The following is a 23,022-nucleotide window of genomic DNA, read 5'->3' on the forward strand; positions in this document are numbered from 1 at the left end:
TTTGATTTTCAGAAACAAATAGTTCATTGTGCTCAAATATTAACTCTGGGCCTCCCTCTATAGATGCTGCTGAATATCTCAGTTCTTTTTTGAGATATCTTTCATCCGCTACTTTTATTTTCTTTCTCTTTAATAGTTGTCACCAGGGCGTTTGCTCAAACCCCACTTCCCAAGTCCTCTGTACTGCGCCGCTTGGATTGGCTGGACGTCCGCACATGCGCAGTGGGTGGAAGCGGCGCCGGCCGACGGCATTTATGCGGCGAACGCAGCGCACCTGACCGGAAGTGTGTGGAGAGGGAGTTGTTTCAGCACAACAGGGCCTTGGATAGGAGGCGGTTCAGGTAGGGTTTAATTAGTAGGCATTGTCACAACAATTTATGTAAAGCTAATGCTGGGTGTAAGGTTTCTTTCGCTTTTTTAATAGAAAATTCCTATTAGGTTCGTTACCGTTAAGTTTCCAATCTGTGAAGTAATTATTGAAAGTATAGGCTGTCAGAGTGTTAGAGGTGTAATCATTTGGTTAAAGCGTTCTTCTCCCCAAGGAATTGTTTTTATTTTTGGTTCACAAATTATTTGCAAGTTTAATTACTAGCATATATGGTTCAGAAGTGAAACTATTATCTGAACAGGGAATGAATAGGAAGGTCTGCATCAGACGCTGGATTTTATGTACAAATTGGTCATAATCAAAGACTTTAGTGCTGTGTATAACGTTACTTTGGACCAGATAGTGCAACTACTTGTTGAGCTAAGTAACATGATACTGGCCATTATTGTGAATATGAGAGTCAAAGCTGGATCTACATTTAATTTGACACTAAACAAATAGTTTGTAATAGTCTTAAACCTGGGCGAAATGCATGTTCTTTATTTTTTATTGCCTTGTTTTGCACGTCTCCAATTGCCTCTGACTCCATAACCCATACTGGCCTTCTAAGCAAGAAGCTCTGAATCTTGCTCTTTCTATGTTCCTAATCAATGCCTTTTACTGTGAGATATCTCATTCTAAAATTCTGTGCCATAACCTTAATTTTTGAACTTCCTGCCTACATCTTTCAGGGAACTAATCTTTACCAAAGTTTTGGTTATGCCTTCCTTGACTAGGCACTTCACTTTCTTAGATCATAAGACCATAATATATAGGAGCAGAATTAGGCTATTTGGCCCATTGAGTCTGTTCTGCCACTTCATTGCTGATCCCATTTATCTCTCAGCCCCAATCTCCTGCCTTCTCCCTGTATCCCTTCATACCCTGACCAATCAAGAATTTATCAACCTCTGCCTTAAAGATACATAGAGACTTGGTCTCCTTAGTTTCCTGTGGCAAAGAATTCCACAGATTCACAGCTCTGGCTAAAGAAATACTTCCTCATCTCTGTTCTAAAAGAACACCCTTCTTTTCTGAGGCTTTGGCCTCTGGTCTTCAACTCTCCCACCATAGGAAACATCTTCTCCACCTCCACACTATCACCATTTGATAGGGTTCAATGAAGTCACCCCTCATTCTTCTGAATTCTAGTAAATACAGGCACAGAGCCATCGAATCCTCTTCATATGATAAGTCATTCAATCCTGGAATCACTTTTATTATTCCCTTTTGAACCCTCTCTAGTTTCATCACATCCTTTCTAAGATAAGGTGCCCCAACCTGCTCACAATACTCTGTAAGACCTCACTTGTGCTTAATAAAGATTCATCATTACATCCTTGCATTTATATTCTAGTCCTCTTGAAATGAATGCTAGCAATACATCTGCCTTCCTCACCACAAACTCAACCTGAAAATTAACCTTTAGGGAATCCTGCACAAGGACTCCCAAGTCCCTTTGCACCTCAGTTTTTTGTATTTTCTCTCCATTTAGAGTATAGTCAACCCTTTCATTCCTTCTACCAAAGTATATGACCATATACTTCCTGACACTGTATTCCATCTGCCAATTCTTTGCCCATTCTTCTAATCTAAGTCCTTCTGTAGCCCCTTTACCTCCTTAAAGCTACCTGCCCCTCCACCTATCTTCATATCATCTGCAAATCTTGCAACAAAGGCATCATTCTATCATCAAATCATTGACATATAATGTGAGAAGAAATGGTCCCAACACCACTGCTCACTGGCAACCAGCCAGGAAAGGTTCCTTTTATTCCCACAGTTTGCCTTCTGCCAATCGGTCACTGCTTTATCTATGCTAGAATCTTCCCTGTAACATGATTGGGCATATAGCTTTCTAAGCAGCCTCACGTGTGGCACCTTGTCAAAGACCTTCTGAACATCCAAGTTCACAACATCAATTGATTCTCCTTTGTCTATCCTGGTTTTTTCTTCAAAGAATTCCAACAGATTTGTCAGGCAATTTCCCTTGAGGAAACCATGCTGACGATGGCCTATTTTATCATGAGCTTCTAAGTACCCTGAGACCTCATCCTTAATAATCAACTCCAACATCTTCCCAACCACTGAGGTCAGACTAATTGGCCTATAGTTTCCTTTCTTCTGCCTCTCTCCCTTCTTGAATGGAGTGACATTTGCAATTTTCCTGCCTTCTAGCATCATTCCAGAAGCTAGTGATTCTTGAAAGATCACTACTAATGCCTCTATGTCCTCTTTCAGAACTCTGGGGTGTGCACCATATGGTCCAGGTAACTTGTCTACCTTCAGACCTTTCAATTTCCCAAGAGCCTTCTCTCTAGTTATGGTAACATCGCACATCATGACCCCTGACACCGGGAACTTTTGCCAAACTGCCGATGTTTTCCATAGTGAAGACTGTTGCAACAGGCATGTAGTTCATCTGCCATTTCGTTGTCCCCCATTACTACCTCTCCAGCATCTTTTTCCAGCAGTCTGATATCCACTTTGTATCGGATGAAACTTTTGGTATCATCTTTAATATTATTGGCTAGTTTATTTTTGTATTCCATCTTCACCTTAACAATATTTTAGTTGCCTTCAGTTGGTATTTAAAAGCTTTCCACTAATATTTGCTCTATTATATGCCCTCTCTTTAGCTCTTATGTTTGCTTTGACTTCTCTTGTTTGTCACGGTTATGTCATCTTTCCTTTAGAATACTTATTTTTGGGATGTATGTACCCTGTGCTTTCCGAATTGCTTCCAGAAATTCCAGCCATTGCTGCTCTGCTGTCATCCCTGCCAGAGTTCTTTTCCAATCTTTCTGGCCAGCTCCTGTCTCATGCCTCTGTAATTCCCTTTACTCCACTGTAATACTGATACATCTGACTTTAGCTTCTCTCTCTCCTTCAGGGTGAATTCAATCATATTATGATCATTGCCCCTAAGGGTTCTTTTACCTTCAGTTCGCTAATCAATTCTGGTTCATTGCGCAACACCCAATCCAGAATAGTTGATCCCCTAGCGGGCTCAACCATGAGCTGCTCTTAAAAAGTCACCTCATAGACATTCTAGAAATTCTCCCTCCTGTAATCAGCACCAACCTGATTTTTTTCCCAATCTACCTGCATATTGAAGTCCCCAACGTCTATTGTAACATTCCCTTTTTGGCATACATTTTCTGTCTCCCGTTGTAATTTGTAGGCCAAGTCCTTACTACAGTAAGATCCGGCAGTTGCTTAGCTCTATCCGCAATGATTCAACACCTTCCGAGCCAATGTTATCACTTTCTAAGGATTTGATTCCATTCTTTAACCAACAGAGCAACGTCCCTTCTGCTTTTCTGCCTTTCTGCCTATCCTTTCAATCCCATGTGTATCCTCCCAGCTACAATCTTTCAGCCATGATTCAGTGATGCCTACAACATGCCTGCCGATGTGTAACTGTGCTGCAAGTTCATCTACCTTATTCCATATAATGTGTGCATTCAAATATAACACCTTCAGTCCTGTACTCACCCTTTTCAATTTTGTCCACCTTTTATGTTGCAACTCATCCTGCTGACTACAATGTTGCCCAATCAGCAGCCTCTCCTCACTACACATTGTCTCTGTTTGTAAACCAACTGTTCGTAAATTTCAGCACTATAATCCACCTATCCTATGAAACTTCTTGCTTTGATATATAGGCACCTCAGAACACTAGTTGTACCATACTCAACCCTGTGATTCCTAACTTTGAGGTTTTACCATGATCTGCCTCCGCTAACTGTTCTGGCACTCTGGTTCCTATCCCTCTGCAACTTTAAACCCCACCATGCAGCATTAACAAACCTTTCCCACTAGGGTATTAGTCCCCCTCCAGTTCAGGTGCAAACTGTCCCTCTGTACAGGTCCCACCTTCCCTGCAAGAGTTCAATGATTTAAAAATCTTAAGCCCTCCCTCTAACACCAACATCGTAGCCACTTCAGAAAGAGTAGCGGACCGCACGACCCAATTTACATCAGTGGTGCGCAAGTGGAACAGGTCAAAAGCTTTAAGTTCCTCGGGGTCAATATCACAAATGACCTGATTTGGTCCAACCAAGCAGAGTTCACTGCCAAGAAGGCCCACCAGCGCCTTTACTTCCTGAGAAAACTAAAGAAATTTGGCCTGTCCCCTAAAACCCTCACTAATTTTTATAGATGCACCGTAGAAAGCATTCTTCTAGGGTGCATCACAACCTGGTATGGAAGTTGTCCTGTCCAAGACCGGAAGAAGCTGCAGAAGATCACGAACGTGGCGCAGCACATCACACAAACCAATCTTCCGTCCTTGGACTCACTTTACACTGCACGCTGTCGGATCAGTGCTGCCAGGATAATCAAGGACACAACCCACCCAGCCAACACACCTTTCGTCCCTCTTCCCTCCGGGAGAAGGTTCAGGAGCTTGAAGACTCGTACGGCCAGATTTGGGAACAGCTTCTTTCCAATTGTGATAAGACTGCTGAACGGATCCTGACCCGGATCTGGGCCGTACCTTCCAAATATCCAGACCTGCCTCTTGGTTTTTTTGCACTACCTTACTTCCCATTTTTCTATTTTCTATTCATGATTTATAATTTAATTTTTTAATATTTACTAATTTTAACTATTTTTATTATTTGTAATCCAGGGAGTGTGAAGCACAGAATCAAATATCGCTGCGATGATTGTACGTTCTAGTACCAATTGTTTGGCAACAATAAAGTATAAAGTATTAAACTGTATAATTTTCCTCACCAGCCTCACCAGCATGTGTTTTAGGTAGCAATCCTGAGTACTCGGTGGGGGGTGCAGATGCTTTTTGCTGGTGGGGCGGGGGCCGTCATTTTGCTGCTGCTTATGCGTGGGTAGGGGGAGCTGAGGGGGGGGGCTTTAGGGTTCTAACATTTAACTGTCATTCATTCTTTGGGGCACTCCTGTTTTCATGGATGTTTGCAAAGAAAAAGAATTTCACGATGTATGTTCTATACATTTCTCTAACATTAAACGTACCTATTGAAATTCTCGATGCAGAATCTCGTTACTCATCCTACCCACGTCATTGGTACCTACGTGGACCAGAACTTCTAGCTGTTCACTCTTCTAATTGAGAATGCTGAAGAATTCATGTTTTTATATTTTGATTTTTTTGAATCACTTTCTGATTTGATTTCTATAAGAACTCCAGTGATGAGATTCTAGCAGACTACTCATGAGTGTAGATGAAGATCAGTATTAAATACAATTTTTTTTATTTTTATATGCTGGTTTTGAAATTTCTCCATCCAATATCTTTGTTCTATTGCCCACCTGAGTGGGCATGTACTATTTACATTTTTAGAAATGTAAATGCTGATCTGAGTTAAGAGTGTGATTGTAGGTGGATTTGATCTTTGTCGTGCAAGGATTAGTTATTTGCTATATAATTTTTGTCTTCTGTTTTGCAGCACCTTTTAAGAGGAGCTATGGCTATCTTGTTTGCGGTGGTTGCAAGAGGCACTACAATACTTGCAAAAAATGCCTTGTGTGGAGGAAATTTTTTGGAAGTAACTGAGCAGATTCTGTCAAAAATCCCATCAGAAAATAATAAATTGACCTACTCCCATGGAAAGTAAGTGTCAACATTTTGCTCTGAGGAGGCTGCTTGCGCTAGAACCATCAGTCAAGAGAGTGATAAAACATGCAATCTTTTCACTTCTGAATCGTGTGTATATACTGGAAATTTGCTTCTTTGTGAACATTATTTTACATAAGTCACAGTTCCTTTCAAGTCACTACTTATCTCTGGGATTAATTTCTTCAATCCTGTCTTGACTAAGATTGCCTTAGTTTTATATCCTCATGCTCATTCAGGGGTAATGACATGATTTATGACCATTGAGTTAAATATATATAATGTTTATTTCTTGGGCAGCAATTGTAGAAAAAGAAATAGTTAATGTTTCAGGTTCAAGACCCTTTAACAGCATGAAATGTTAAGTTTCTGCCACTTACTACTTGATCTGCTGTGTTTCTTTTAAAAAAAAAGCACTTGCTCGTGCAGGAAGTCATTTTTCTTCTTTCTAACATGCTTTACTTGTGAAGGTGGGGGTTTTGAGTGCTTTCCCATTTTAGTCAGCTAGTAGCTGAGGCCCTGATAACATTCCAGGTCAGGTTCTGAAAAACTCTGCAGCCCAGCTAACTGAAGTACTGACAGATATTCAACATCTTTGTGGAACAGTTCATTATCCCCTCAGTTTTCAAGGCAGCAACCATCATTCTGGTGCTAAAGAAGACACCAGCAACCTACTTAAATGACTATCATCCTCTAGAATTAACAACAACAACAAGGAAATGCTCTGAGTGACTGGTTATGGAGCACATTAAAGCCTTTCTCCTTGCTACATGGGACCCTTTCCACTTTGCTTATCACTAGAATTGAATCACTGATATGCCATTGCCTCTGCTCTTCACTCTGTCTGTCCTACTTGGAAAATGGGATCTCATATGCCAGCCTGTTTATAGACTTTAGTTTGGCATTTAACACAGTCATGCGTCAGAAACTGTTGGGAAACTGTCCTTGCTGGGTGTCAATACTTCCCTCTGTAACTGAATCATGGACTTCTTAGCAGTCAGGCCACAGTCAGTCTGTGTCAGTAGCAATGTCTCTGGTCCCATTACAATGAGCACTGGCGCTCCATGGGGGCTGTGCTCAGCCCACTACTTTTCACAGTGCTAATGCATGACTGTTGCAGGATTCAGCTCAAGCCGTGTCGTCAAGTTTGTGGATGACACAACAGTATTTGGCCTCATCAACAACGATGATGAGTCAGACTACAGTGGCTGGTGGACTGGTGTGAGAACAGCAACCCAAGTCTGAACATGGAGAAGACCAAAGAAATGATTGTGGACTTTACAATAGTGCAGATAAACCATCCCCTCTGCGCATGATTTCTCCATTGAGAGTTCAGTGCATCAAGTTCCTGGGAGTTCACATCATGGGTTATCTCACCTCTCTGAATTAAAGGCACAGCAGCGCCTCCACTTCCTGAGGAGACTGAGGCAAGCGAGGCTTCTTCCCTCTTCTCCTCGCACTCCCCCACCCCAAGTCTTTACTGAACTTTACAGGGGCACTATTGGTGCATCCTGGCGAGCTGCAGCTCCATCTGCAATGGGAGCAGTAGAGCATAGGACTGGAAGTCCCTACAAAGGACCATGAGCACAGCCAAGAGGATCGTAGGGTTCTTTCTACCATCCATTGGGAACATTATCAGGGACGCTGCATATGCAGGCCCCTTGGTATTGTCAAGGATCCCACCCAACAATTTAGCATCTTTTTTTGACATTCTACCATCAAGCAGGAGACTCAAGTGCATAAAGACAAGAATAGTCAGGATGCAGAACAATTTCTTCTCTCAGGCCATTAGGCTTCTGAATTCCCTGCTGCATTGCATTTGAAATGTCACTGTATAATTTGTACTGTACTCTATATTTATGCACTTTGTTTATGTATAATTAATTTAAAATTTAACTTTCTTTCCTAAGGTTATGTGTGCTTTACACCCTAGTCTGGAAAAACATTGTCTCATTTGACAGTACATGTGTATATAGTTAAACGACAATAAACTTGACTTGGTTTGAGACTCAGTTATAAAGCTGAAATTTCTGTTCTGCAGCATTAGTGTTATTCAATGAAACACCATACTTCATCTAAATCTTACAAATGAGCTAAAATCAGAAGTATGTTGTTTATGAAAGGAAGGAACAAGGGTTAAAAAGCCAGATATTATTAGAGATGAGCACAGCCAGACAGTGAAGAGGCATAGGCATGTATTTTTCATGTTCCTTTTTCTACTTCGGCTTATCTGTGTCTTTTGCCATGTCTCTACTGAAAATGCTGCATTTATGCAATGAATCCAAGTTAATTTTTAATGAGCACCAGGAAAGAGAAACTTTTTCATCTGAACTCATCCAAATGCTTGATATCGCCATTTAAACTTTTTTTACACAGTCTGTTGTGGAAGGAGTATTAACTATTTTGGGACAGACTCTAAGGGAAAATGATAAAATTTGGTTGTTTGTAAAATGTCTAACCAGAATGGTTGGAATAACAACTAGCAGTTCGGGCAATTTGTGATAGTGAGGAATAAAAACAGAATACTAGAAATGCTCAGCAGGTCAGGCAGCGTCTGCTGAGCTGAATCTCTGCTGAAATATTTGATGTTTTTCACCCCATGCTGGTCAACCTGGATAGTTTGACTAATTTTCTATTTATTTTTAGGCTTCCAGCATTTTTAATCTTTTGTATTACTGAGAGCCTGTGTTATTTGATTCACCAGAACATTGCTTTTGTAGTTGGTCCACTTCTAATATTGTAATCTCTTAATGGAGTCCCTACCCATGTTTGGTCTATCACTAGAACCATTGTAATTTGCACATGGAAATTTAAGTACATGCAGTTCTTTGCTTATCTATTGTATCACCTTTTCATATTTTTTTCCAATTTCTATCTTCATTGATTTCAATTGAATGTCAAAACTTTATTTGAATTTGCTGTTTAGTGCTATATGAATTTGCTTCTGCTCGTTAACTCTGCTTCCAAATAAGTGCTGGTGTGCCACAGTGATTTTGAATTTTTGAAATCAAATTGTATTTTGAATGTTTCACTACTTAATGTTACTGAGCTATTTGAACATGTTTTCCATTATGTCTCCTGCTTTCGTGGGGTGGGCAGGGCAGAACAGAATGTAATGGAGGAGTGGTGCTTATTCTTCCCTCTCCCAACCTCCTTCCACCATCAAATATTTCTTTTAAGTTGTTTCTCTGCAAGTATTTCACACTCCCTTCTCTGCCATCAAAGTCCCAAGCCCTCAATCTCATTTCTGACTGCATTGGCAATATCCATATGCACATTCCTTATTTTCTGCATAACACTGCAACTCTTGCTTTATCGGCAAAGTATTTTGGGGCAATTTACAATGTTTAGAGCAACCACAATGTTCTACAGTTAGTGATCTGTTACATAAATGTTGTATTTCTATTATTTCCCTCGGCTATCACACTGCAAGTCGTTAATTACAACATGTTAGTATCATTGCTAAAATTTTGTAACCTGCTTAATTAGCCATTTTTGCATGCCAACGGTTTTCTTCTCTTCCACAGTTACCTATTTCATTATATTTGCCAAGATAGAATAATATACCTGTGTATCACAGATGATGTAAGTATAATTTTTAAAGAAGTCTCCTTTTAGGGGGAATTTGTGATTGGTTAAATGTGTTATGTGTGAAATATATTACAGGCAATGCATGTGGGATACATGTGTTCACTTCTGGTGAAACCATTAGTTGGTTGTGTAGTTATTTTGGCTGTTACAAAACTGTATTTTTATCTTTATATTACTGTTAAATACTGGGCATGTTTTTTAATGTCCTGGCCAACTTTCGTTAATATTGAAGGAAATGTTCTTCCTTTAGTTGGTGTTGCAAAAGGATTGATGTTGCTTCATCACGGGACAGCTGTAGAGTCCTTTTTAAATGTTTTTGTTTTCAATGCTTAGTTTCATTCAAGATGTTGAAACTATTCTCTTTGTTTTAAGGATTTTGAACGATCAAGAGCATTTACCTTTCTAAATGAAATAAAGAAACGATTTCAGACCACATATGGTTCAAGGGCACAAACTGCATTGCCTTATGCAATGAACAGTGAATTTTCCAGTGTTTTGGCTGCACAAATGGTGAGTGTATGTCCACCTTCTGTAATCGTTCAGAAACTAGTAAAGGACAATTGTATTTCAATTGAGAAATAGTCTGATTGGGGAAAAAAGCTGAATACTCAGTATATTTAAAACATGGATGTGGTTTATCATCTAGTATCTAACTGTCATTTATTCCATTCTATCCATTCTTGTCACTGTCTAAATAATCCCTCTGGATCGACGATGACTTGTTTTTGCCCCAGTTCTGTGGGTTCTCAGATTGCTGATGAGACCAATGTGGGAGTTGCAAAATCTACCATATGTTGAGCACAAGGTTCTCAAAGCAAGCAGGCAAATAGTTAGGAAGGTGGTGCACTCCTTCCAGTTGCATAGACGTACTGCTTCCAAAAAAAAGCTTGAGGTTCTTCATGCCATCTTCTCTTGGGCATTGAGGGGGCCGGGTGACATGGTTGTTGGATAGGCTTTGGTTATTCTAGCAGTCGTAAGTACTTGTCCTGGATATTTTTGCTGAGGTAATGGGAGTGGAGGCAGGCCGTGATGATCTCCAAAGTGGCTACAGAAATGGTGGATTCTCTTGATACCGTCTTTCAAAATACAGTGTTCTGGAATGTTTTCATGCAGATTGGAGGATAGCAAATCTTCCCCCACCAAGGAAGAAAAATGGTAATTTGTTAATGTAACATCCATGGTAGAAAGATTGTTGAAATCTATAATAAGCAATATGATATTAATACACAGAAAATAATACAAGTTGGCATTGTGAATGTGGATTTATAAAAGGGAAATGTTTGTCTAATTAATTGAAATTCATTGGGGACAGATCTACCAGAACAAAATGAGGGGGATTCAGTGAGTGTGGTAAATTTGGACTTTCAGGAGGCTTTCAATAAAATCTGACATGGCTAAATATAGTTAGAGCACCTGGAATTTGGGGTGTTGTATTAGCTTGGACTGATCTGGTTAACTGGAAGAATAACTGCATCTCACTTGAAATGCAAGCTATAAATATTGAGGTATCAGAGGTTAGTGCTTGGATCCTGTTAGCAATCTATGGCAACAATTTGGATGAGGAGGTCAAATTTCTAAATTTGCTGATGGTATAGAACCATATGTGAGTGAGAGTAGTGATGAGGATGCAAATGCAAATGTGCTTCAAGAGGTTATAGATAAACCAACTGAGTGGGCATCACCATGACAGATTGTGGGGGGGGGGGGGGGGAGGGGCAGCAATGGAGGTTATCCACATCAGTTTAACACAAAATTGATCTGCCTGTCAGTCAATTCTCTGTCTATGCTAGTATCTTTCCTGCAATGCCATGGGCTATTGTTTCATAGCCTCATATGCAGCACCTTGTCAAAGGTATAATTTAGATGTGGCCAAATTCATGAATGGCCTGGGCTCTTGTGTAGTGTCTGGACTCATTGTCTAGTACTGTACATTCAAAGTGAGACCAAATGCTATTGCCTCTGAGAGCTGTGTGCTTTATAGAGAATGAGCAGCCAACGTATAACTTCTCCCATTCTGTGCATTCTCTTTTCCCCCACCCCCACCTCCACTGGACAGCAGATGCAGAAACTTGAAAACACACACCATTAGACTCGAGGATGGCTACTATCCCACTGTTATCAGACTATTAAATGAACACCTTGTACACCAAAGATGAGCTTTTGACCCAACCATCTAGCTCATCCTGACCCCCGTACCTTTATTGTCTACCTGCACTGCACTTTCTGTAACTAATACTATATTCTGCATTCTGTTTTTGCTTTTTGTTTTGCATGCCATTCATACAGATTTCAAAACACAAGTTTTTCATTTTATTAGTACAAGTCCAATTTGTTACTCTGTTCTGAATGTCTTACTTGGATCTTGAGTTTAATGACAGCTATTGTCAATACATTTTTGTCTGAACCTGAATCAAATAATTCAGTGAGATATTTCATACCCAGAAAGCAGTTTTGACCATTACATTGTGGGTAGGTCTGTATGTATTTTAAGGAGAATGCAATGAATTTGGGGAAGGTGGGTATTGCATTAATAGTGAGATATAAATTGTGGAGGTTGAAGTGTTAAACAAGATGTCATTGGGGGGGTGGGGGAAATTGCAGACAGAAAAGGGGTAATGATTTGCTGATGGAGCTAGAAAGTGTGCTGTTAGAAATGAACCTGTTCAGTAGTTTTGTTTGCTTTATTTCAGTAAATAGTCTAGAGGGCGTTGAACTACCTACTTCGAAGTTATTTGTACTTTTCCAATAACATTTCAGTAAAATGTTGGGTTTTCTTTTAAATATATAAAAAAATACTCTAGTAAAATTTTCTGAAACTGCACAGACATAAAAATAAAACACATAAAATGCTGGAGGAACTCAGCAAGTGAGACAGCATCTATGGAAATGAATAAACAGTCAATGTTTTGGGCTGAGACCATTCATTGCCCTGATGAAGAATCTCAGCCTGAAACAGCGACTGTTTACACATTCCTATAGATGCTTCCTGACCTGAGTTCCTCCAGCATTTTATGTATGTTGCTCTGGATTTACAACATCTACAGACTTCCATGCATTTAGGCATAAAGTTGAGACTTTTACTGATGACTTGCACTCTGCACTGATTTTTTTATTAATCTTTTTAATGAAGAAGCAATTCTTTGCCTTGAGCAGTGTGAGAGTGACTACTCAAGGCTGATGCTGCGTTCAAATTTTGTCAGCATTTATTCAACAATGGTTCTCGCAATACTCTAAAACAATCTGTTAAATGTAGGTTAGTTGAATGTCATGGATACAAAACTGAGTATTTGATGGTGTTGAATTTGTCACGTCTGATTTCAGAAATACTTATCGGAAAACAAGAACTCCGACCGTATTTTGGAGACTCAGACCCAAGTGGACGAGTTGAAGGGAATCATGGTCCGAAATATTGGTATGTATGAATATAGAGAGCATCAATCTTTGTTTTGAAAATCGAACTTATTTTAATTCTCATGCTAACACCCAGTAATAGGTGCTCAGAAGCAGTTGCTATTATTTTTAACAGCTCAGAAATATTCCTAAAGCCGGGACTCTAAAGAGCAGCATAACTTGCGAAGTGATCCATGGATATTGCCGGTCTGTGGCACTGTCATGTAACACTGTAATCAGCTGCTACTGCATTTGTGCTATATAACGTTGACTCTTGATTTTCATAATATTAAAATAACATTGAAATGTATTGAACTGATCGATGTTCTCATCAGTAACTCTGCTTCAAAATATTTTTGGATAGAAAACGCTGGAAATACTTTGTAGCCTGTACAATATAAATGCAGATGGGAATATGAGGTCCAATTTTCAACTTGATAATCATTCAGTAATTTTTGAGAATTTTCTATTTGAAACGTTAACAGTTTCCTTCGCCCCATTGATGAAACCGGAGATTTTTCATTTCGTATTTACAATGTGTGGCTCTTTGCTCTGAGGTCTGATGTCTTATTCCTTTGTTTTCAGTTAGTATTCCCACAAAATACTTTGCTAAAGATTTTAATAATCAGTAAGCAGCTTGTACTCTACTGGTATATGTATTAAAACAGGGCTTTGAAGTATTATGACCACATCTGAACAACTGAAACTATTTACTTTCCTATTGCTTAATTTTATTGCCCTTGAAGGAATCCTGACCTTCTGTTTTTAAAATGCATGAAAGGTGCGTGCTTTCTTTGAACTAATCTTCAGTAAACACTTAGTTCAGGGAATGTGTAAATATAGGGGGGGGGGGAGGGAATAAAGAAACTACTCTCAAATTTCTAACGTTCATTGCTGATATCCCAAGTTCAACATTGAATCCATATGTATGCACCATAAGCAAGACTATCATGTATTGCCCACCCGTAGATGACCTTGAGAAACTAGTGGTAAACTACCACGTCGAGTTGTTGCATTCCTTCTGGTGAAGTCAACTGTGGTAATATCTATAGGGTTTTGCACCCTTCAGGCAGGACCATGGTTCTTTTTATGTCACGTCGCATTAACCCAAGCTTGAATAGAGTATTATACAATGGCACTCATATTTTTCTCACTTTTCCCGGTGGAATCCTGTTTAACATGGTGATCTTGATAAGGTAGTCTTTATATACTTTAGAGTAATTACATGATGCACTACCACGGGTCTCTGCTGCTCCCAAATGTGTTATTTTGTCACCTCTAATCTCCTTGCGGCTGCGTCCCCACACATCCCCTCACTGTTAATTTCCATCAGTCTGTAACATGTTTGTTCCAGTGCACCCATTGTGACCTATGTTACTTCCCACATTACCAGCAGGTTGAATGTTAGTTTTCCTTCTCAAATCCATCTTTGTGCTTGTTTCGCTGTAACTTTGCAATTCCTGATGAATGGTTCAATTTTCTCCTGTTGTATCCACTAAGTGTTGTAAACCTGAACTCTTCACAGCATTTAAAGCAAACTAGTTGAATTTGAAATCTGTTAATATCAGAAGTTAGTTGTAAACCACCTTGTGGAAAAGGGCATAAAAGGTTCTGTTCTGTTAATGGATTTCATTAATCTCATGTCACCTCATGTTGTCAAACTTGACCTTGCAATTTTCCTGTATACAGATTTGGTGGCACAAAGAGGAGAAAAACTGGAATTGCTAATTGACAAAACTGATAATTTAGTGGATTCTGTAAGTATTCAGTACTTTGTAGCTAGCGCTAAAATACAAAGTTAACATTTGATCACATTTATCTGGTCAAGATCTTGTAAAACACGTTTAGAGTTGAGAAAGGCAGAGGTGTGGGGAGAGGGGGATAAATATTCATCCACTAATATCATGAGTATGTGATCTAACAGCTTGAAATAGATGAATACAATGCCCAAATGTTAGTTTGGACATTAATCCTACAGTTAGGCAAATTCCTATTTAATATTGGCCTTTTAATCAAAGGGGGGGGCAGATTGGAATGTAACGTGATCATTTGCTTGGAAAAAGTTCATTTTCATTAATGAATCCTTTTATATTTTGCCAGTCATCTGAAGCTTGTCTGAGATGCCAAGAATTATTTCAGTGTAGTTACCTACCACCACTGGCATCAATTTAAATTTTTGGCTTGGTATCAACAGATCTTCCCTTGAACTTTGGGAATCTTTGTGTCCAGAAACCTTGGGGGAAGTGAGGGGTGTGGGGAATTGTAGCTACTAGATTCTACCTTCTAGATTTGTCTGATCACTGCCTTTCTAATTGATAGATAAATAGTGAAGATGAGGAAATTTTTCCTCTTGTAAAATGTACATCTGTTAATGGAAACTTTTTTTTGCACTGAGTTTCTTAGAATCAACTAAATGCAATTTTTTTATTTGTAGTCAGTCACATTTAAAACCACCAGCAGAAACCTAGCCAGAGCAATGTGCATGAAAAACCTCAAGCTGACCATTGTTATTGTGATTGTAGCAATTGTAAGTATTTCTCAATTGTTTGTCATGTAGTTCCTTGGGTATTACAATGTTAATGAATTTTCACACCTTGATAAATGCTTCTATCTCTGTAATATAAGTCATCTCCAGCCTGCTGACTGAGGCTACGTCTACACTACACCAGGTAATTTTGAAAATGAAGCTTTTTCTCTTCATTTTGACCCTCTGTCCACACTAAAACGGTGTTTTCAGCCCCCGAAAACGGAGATTTTCAGAAACGGTCTCCAGAGTGAATAAATCTGAAAACGCCTAATATCCGTTGTAGTGTGTGCAGGGTAAACGGAGAGATTTAAAAACGCTGTCATGACTACACCACAACAACAATGCTTTTTCTGCTTCTGCTTGGTACTGCACAAGCACTGCTGTACGGCTATTATAACGTGCAGTCTGTGTGAACGGCGTGAGAGTTAAATTGTAAAGTCAGCTTTTTTGACTATTTAAAAACGCTGTCATGACGTGCCGGAACAGATGGCCGCAGCGCGGCATTTCATTGTTTTCTTGAACGCAATCCCCCACATAACCTAACAATTTCAGAACAGACGGCAACGAGACTGAAGCCAGAAGAGTTAGAAATGTACTCACCAAATACTTTGACCCATAGCTTACTGAATAAATAAGTATACTCACTTTGCCCTGTTTTCTGCCCTTGCTTGTATGAAGGTGGTTTACCTACTTATGCAAGTAATTCTCTGACAATAGATGTGTAACAGCCTAATGTAACATTGTATGGAAATACAAGATAACACTGATGCAGAGATGTTTTATACATTTAACAAGGTGCTTTATTAATGCAACAGAGTTAGTCAGTTTTTCAATGTTCGTCGTCAGCCGGGTCATACTGTCCGTAAACTCCCTGTTGGTTGCCTCCATACGCTCCAGTATTTGTTTTTTTTTAGTTTTAAGTCCTCCTGCGCGAGAGCCAAGAGCAATTCCTTTTAAGTTTTTCTGCTCTGTAGCTGGACAAACGCGCACCAGGTATACCATTTCCTCTTCGCTTGTTTTCTTTGTGTCCTGCGCATGCCCAGTAGGAGGAGATTCGCCCAAACATCCGTCTAATGTGGACAGAGATATTTTGAAAAACGCTTAGTGTGGACGCCTGTCGTTTTCACTCGAAACCGGCGTTTTCAAAATTATCCGGCGTAGTGTAGACGTAGCCTCAGGTGGTTGGAGTTTTAGGGGATAAGTTTAGTTTCTCAGCTGCATTGCTAAACTTTTAATGATTCATTATCCCCTTGTGGCTCATTGAATTATTGGCAAAGAGAAAGGAAAGGTTTAACTTGAATTGTTGAGTCAGCTAGAAGTTCAGTTTCAACTGACCAAATAAAGGAAGGAATCTGCACTTGGCAAACTGAAATTGACTAAAGAGCCTCTATCATAAACATGGGTTGTTCTGAGTTCGTAAAACATAATATCAATGCACATTTTCTATCTTTGGTGCTTTCTTTTGGTGTAATTGGTTACTTTTAAATTGAATTTATGGGGAGAACTTCAACGTTTTATGCTCTGTTGACAAGGTGCTAATTGTAATTTGCATCTTCCCATTGAGAAACTCCACTTTTTCTAAAATGGTTGTTTTTGAATGTGACCTTCAATGAGTGCACAATATTGTATAATTTGTATTGATGTCCTCCCTTTGATTTGGGTTATTTTGAACTATCAAAATGTTTTAATTCCTCCGAACAAGGGTTGGTGTTTAAAGAACGACGCAATGAAAAATAAATAATGGCATCAATCATGTCCTATCAGTGAGTTCATTCATTTATACCATCAACAGATTTGCTATGTAATAGAAGTATTAGGGGTGCTGAAAGATTTCAATTATTTAATGTTAAGCCATTTAAGTACCAATGGAAGACCTGTTCAGGCTATTTGGCTTAGACTTGCAGGAACTATAGAATAAATCATTAATACCACAGTGCAGTGGTGATAGTGTGAACAATTTGTGGCTACTTGTTTTCCTGCTCTTGGCTTCACCCGTGTGTTGCTCGTCTGTATTTAGCAAAAAGCAGGATAGTATATGGGGGGTGGGGGGGAGCCTGTGATTAAAACGTGCATTTTTATCAGTGAAATATTTTGTATTGCAGGTTGTCATTTACATCATAGTTTCAGCAGCTTGTGGCGGTCTCTCATGGCCAACCTGCATGAAGAAGTAGGAACCAATCTTATTAGTTGGAGGGAAAATCTGAAAAAAAATTTTAACCACTGCAGGAGGATTTCATTAGAGATCTATGTGTAATAGTTCATCTCAGCCTCCAAATATTATGCATTGAAAGGCTCTAGTTTCTGCTTGCCTTATTTCTGACATTTTTATACTTTTCATATTAATTGAAGAACTTGCTGCACAAAAACTGAAACACAAATCCATATTTTATTCAGTGACTGTGAAATAAAATTGTAACTTTTTTTTTAAGTAGTTCATTTTGAATCAATCGGTTGAGCACTTTTCTAAAATGGTGTGCAAAGATTTACATATTGTCACTATCCTTTAGAATACACTGAGATAATTGGGATCTGTTCTTTTCCCTTGCACCACCTCTTTGTCCACCATCACTTTCACCCAGTGAAATCTGATGCAAAATCTTGAATTATCTGGATGGAAGTGGATAATGATAATATTTCTCAGCCTTCAAGAGGGTGCTAACTATTTGGTCACTTCTAACTACAAAATGGGAAACCATATTGTTAAATAGCTCTGTTTCACAATTGGGAAAATGTATATAAAGTGTCGCATAGCTTCAGGAACAGTTATAAAGCATTTAGAACTATTAAGCAGTCATTTTAGTTGTAAATTAATGGCAATTGTTACTAGCCTAATGTAAAAATGTAAATATTTCTTATGCCAATCACATAGCCAGTATTTATGTACAGGACACCAGCAAACAAAGTATAGCAGGTGTAATACAAGTACTGTAGTGATTGTGTACACAGCTTACTTGTAATGCTGCTGAATGCAAAGCTTTTGCTAACTGAACTTGTTTGTAAATTTTTTTATGGTCTACATTGTGTACTTGTGCTGTTTTGATCCTTATCTAGGCAATGACAGTGCCAATGTTTAAAATAAACTTTGAACCTGAACTAGCTTCAACCTTTCTAGAATGACTTCAGGATGCAGTTTTTGCATGTTTCTGGACTGAAAGGCATAAAATTCCATTTTGTAACAATGAAAGAAGTTCATGGGCTTGGACAAATCACTGACCTTTCAGTGGATGGAGAACGTCCAAGTGCTTGTACTTGATATTTTGGTTTTGTGGGGGGGGCGGGGAGAGACTGCCTCTTCCTTTAAGGTCTAGGTTTGCATCATTTTCATGTGAAGATCACTAATTTTCCTCTGCCCTTGGGAGTGAAAAGACTGGGTGGTTGTGGATGTGAACAATTTCCTTTGCATGTGAATTAAATGAGCAATCTGAGTTGGCTCCTAGCTAAACTTTGCTTATTTTAATTCCTTTTCATTGCATAAATTAACACCACTGTAATTCCATCAGATCTCAGATTACAAGAAGGACCTTTATTAAATTATTAATTTGTATCAACAAAATACTTTTGCTCAGTTATGCCAGTCAATGAGTAAACACATTGGAGGAAATGATGGTTAATTGATCCATGTTGGGCTCAGAAATGTGAATATTGTTTTGCATCCAGCTTAAAATAACAATTCTCAAACTCTTGGTCCATACTTTAGAAGCATTGTTTGAGAGCTTTGCGAAGTATAAATAATAAAGTTGCAACTGTTTTCTGAACATTTTCCACAATACAGGGTACATTGAGCTTGTATATTAGCTGCATGTTTAACCGTAAGAACTATCTCCTTTTTGAATCATCAGCTATGTCACAACTTGTGAATGAGCTCTCATCCTTGCCTTTTGATAAGCACAAATTTACATAGAGGGGTTAGAAATCTCAAGTCAAGAATATTATTTAAATCAGTAACTATTTGTTTTACCCAGACTCGTGCACTGGTTCCTCTTTATACTTCTGAATAGATTTTAAATAGGGTGTAGAGCAAAGGAACCTGAGGTATAAAGCATTTTTAAATTGTAGGATAATGTGTTCATGCTATTATACTTTAAATATACTGTAATTTGTGTCATTATGAATTTACTATTAGCAAAAAAAATATTGCATCTCCCATCCCACACCGGCCTTAAATGATAAGAATTCAGGTTGCTGTCCAAGTTATAAAATTGCACAAAATGTGAATGTATTAAATGAAATTCTAGAATCTTACTATTGTTAACATATTAGATCAGTTGTAATATATAAAATTGTTTCCGCTCTGTATAAGATGCTGTTGCACTTTGCATTGTATCAAATGGTTAAAAATAAATTATTTAAACATAACAGTTTGCGTTGTCATATTTTTGGTAGAACAACTGAATTAACAAATACAACTGCAGCCAATGTCAATGTAAACATGACTGTACAGCTCATTTCTCCGGAGAATTCATTTCAAGTGTTGTCCAGTGCTACTGTCATTAACGTTTCGATGTTTTCATTGGGTGCCAGGGTAGCATAGCAGTTAATGTGGTGCTCGTACAGCTTGGGTCATTGGGGTTTCGTTCCAGTTCCATTTGTAAGGAGTGTGTGGTTTCCCTTGGGCATTCAGGTTTCATCCTGCAGTCCAAACACCCACTGGGTAGGTTAACTGTTGTAAACTGGCCTGTGATTAGGTTAAGGTTGAATCAGGGTTACTGGGGCAGCGCAGCTCGAAGGGCTGGAAAGGCCTATTCTGTGCTGTGTATCATCATTGTGTGCTGTATCACATAGTCTTCCTTCTCTATCCATGACCATGATTGTCCTCGGCAAGTTTTCAACAGAAGTGGTTTGCCATTGCCTTCTGGGTAGTGTCTTTAAAGGCGGGTGACCACCGCCACCATCATGCTCTTCAGAGACTCTGTCTGGTGTCAGTGGTTGCATAACCAGGACCTGAGATAGGCACCAGCTGCTCAGAAGACTATCCACCTGCTCAGTGGCTTCATGTGACCCTGACTGAGGGCTAAACAGGTGAAACATCTTGCTCAAGGGTGACCTGCAGTTAATGGAGGGAAGGAGTGCCTTACACATCTTTTGGTAGAAATGTATCTCCACCCTGCCACCCATCTGAATACTGCATCTGAATAACAATTTTTAATATACTGATTAAACGCATTTGAAATTCTGCACTAATCAGTGATGTTGAATGTTTAGGTTTTTGTGTTTAAGACTTTGTGGTCTGCTGTTGAAATGGATTCTAATTTAAATTGTAAAATGTATGATCATTGATCGTGGAAGTATCAATTTTAATGTGTGGTTAATATTTAGGTGGTTAAGTTTTGAGTAATAATTGAGCTACTCTCAGTTGTCTATTTAAATGTGATAAACCAATTTCATTGGGTCTGTAATTGCAGTATCAATGTGATTACAGTTTTGTTTAATGCTCAGAGCTCTGTGGATGCCCGTTTTCATGGCTTAACAGATCTCTACAATCCTCAGTGTGCAAATTGTTTATAACAAACTTCACTTTTTAAGAAATCATTTTTGTAAGAAGACCTGTACCCAGTTGTGTGGCTGGTGGCTAAAAATTTGTTCAGTTCATGATGCCATGTCAAATTTCCCTTAATCTGAAGATGTTTAAAATTGCATTGAAAGGTTAAACCTTTGGCACTATATATATTTGTTCATGTGCTTATCTTGCAACTTTTGCCTCAAAAACTTCATTCTGTGGCACATTGGCATCACATCGATTTTTATTTTTGTAGCTGGTTTAAACTCAGTGAGTAATAATGGTGGAAAATTGATGCCTTTCTGAGTAAGGTGCCAAATAAAAATATTAATTGCAGTGCACCAATATTTAAAGCTGCTGTAAGAATCTCATCAGTTTCTTAGCAACTCCACCAAGTTAAACTTGGAGTGAAGTGAAACTGACATTGAAACACTGTAACACACATCAAAGTTGCTGGTGAACGCAGCAGGCCAGGCAGCATCTCTAGGAAGAGGTACAGTCGACGAGGTACAGAGACCCTTCATCAGTCCTGAAACGTCGACTGTACCTCTTCCTAGAGATTCTGCCTGGCCTGCTGCGTTCACCAGCAACTTTGATGTGTGTTGCTTGAATTTCCGGCATCTGCAGATTTCCTGTTGTTTGCGTATTGAAACACTGTCCTAGTTGTAGGCTAAAAGTTTCTGGATCTAAGAGCTAAAGGAAAAATACCCAATTAGGATGCAGGAAAATATAGTGGAGGTAGAGGGGATTGACAGGAAGAGAAGTCCTTAATATCATTGTAGGAGCCATGTGTTCATTTTCTGTCTGTATTGTATTTTGTAGAATGTTTATGGTAAACTGTAAAATATGGGTTGGGGCATGGTAGAGGCAAATGAGTAGTTGTGTATACAAGCTTTGTCTTAGTTTAGCTTAGTTAGAGACAGCTAGGAATGATTTTTTTTGTTGACCACTTAAATATGCTAATTAGTTACATTGTTACTTCACTAACTAGATCACTAATGCTTATTTTGTTAATTTGAATGCTTATGCTATTGGACCGCAATTTAAACCATTATATTGCTAACTTAGTTTTGTTAGATTTTTATTGCTACAAGATTGTTTATCTTTACTGGTTTCATAATAAAGGATCGAACGTACCTTTTGTCAATTTGGAAATTTGTTATTTGGAAATGGTGCTGAGTACCCTGGCTTAGTGTCTCAGCAGTTTCGGTTTGTTTTCAAGTAACCACTACATTTTATCGACAAAAAAGTGATAGTTATACCAAATGAACACCAACCTATAGCCAAAGATTGCCTTGGACCTGTTCAAAATTGGAATCACAACAGTGACAACATGTCAGAAACAGGAGCAGTTTGCAGCAGGATTATCTGTGACCTTTTGTTGACTCATGCTGTGTTTATGGTTTAAACAGTTTTAAATGGTCAGTGCTGCCTGCCAATTGAGGACAATTGCTTGATCATGTGGTGTTTGCGTAAGTGTTCATTGCTTTGTTTTATTGAAGTGCTGAAATATTCTGGTTACCAGCATTTGAACTGAAGGCTGTGTTTAGTCTGCTTTAAGTGCTGTGGATCTGTGGACAATTAGTTTGACCACATTTATTAAATCTAACATCATTGGTGCTGCAGGCAAACAATGAGTTAATTGCATTACACAACTAGAGAAAGTAACATGGGTGTATCAAAGCATAGAATTAGTGCCAATGGCCCTGCAAGTGTAAAATTAAAGCTAAGGCTAAACCAATTGTAAGTCTTTAAAAGGAGTATGAAACAAATGTGGACAAAATTAAAAGTTTAATACCATCAATTAACGATCTTGCGAAAATCAAAACAAATGCCTTGTGCAATCTCATCTTGAGGACTTGACTAATTTCTGTGAAACTGTTGTTAAGCAACATCACAGCTAATCTCATCATTTCCCAAAGCCAAACAAGAAAAAACAGAACCAAGGTTTTAAAACATTGATCATCATTGCAGTGCATTCATAGAGGATGCAGAGCAATGGTTGAACCAAACGTGTTCCAGTGAAGGTCACTTTGCTGCAACATGTGAAT

General features: G+C 38.8%; 1 protein-coding gene across 1 annotated transcript; it reads left to right on the top strand.

The window, feature by feature from the left end:
* The first annotated feature begins 256 nt into the window (after positions 1 to 256).
* On the top strand, positions 257 to 19,235 carry sybl1 (synaptobrevin-like 1). Its single transcript, XM_072270606.1, has 8 exons — positions 257 to 341; positions 5,800 to 5,963; positions 9,494 to 9,551; positions 9,930 to 10,067; positions 12,879 to 12,969; positions 14,637 to 14,704; positions 15,382 to 15,474; positions 17,577 to 19,235. The coding sequence occupies exons 2-8, from the start codon at positions 5,818 to 5,820 to the stop codon at positions 17,643 to 17,645; spliced, it is 663 nt and encodes a 220-aa protein (XP_072126707.1). The 5' UTR covers positions 257 to 341; positions 5,800 to 5,817; the 3' UTR covers positions 17,646 to 19,235.
* Positions 19,236 to 23,022: the final 3,787 nt, after the last annotated feature.

This window comes from Mobula birostris, chromosome 10 (genome assembly GCF_030028105.1).
Source record: "Mobula birostris isolate sMobBir1 chromosome 10, sMobBir1.hap1, whole genome shotgun sequence".
In the NCBI taxonomy this organism is placed as follows: domain Eukaryota; kingdom Metazoa; phylum Chordata; class Chondrichthyes; order Myliobatiformes; family Myliobatidae; genus Mobula; species Mobula birostris.

Coding starts and splice junctions, on each gene's coding strand:
- sybl1 (XM_072270606.1), top strand. CDS start 5,818: ATGGCTATCTTGTTTGCGGTGGTTGCAAGAGGCACTACAATACTTGCA. Junction 9,552..9,929: donor ACCTGTGTATCACAGATGAT/GTAAGTATAATT, acceptor CTTTGTTTTAAG/GATTTTGAACGATCAAGAGC. Junction 12,970..14,636: donor AATCATGGTCCGAAATATTG/GTATGTATGAAT, acceptor TCCTGTATACAG/ATTTGGTGGCACAAAGAGGA.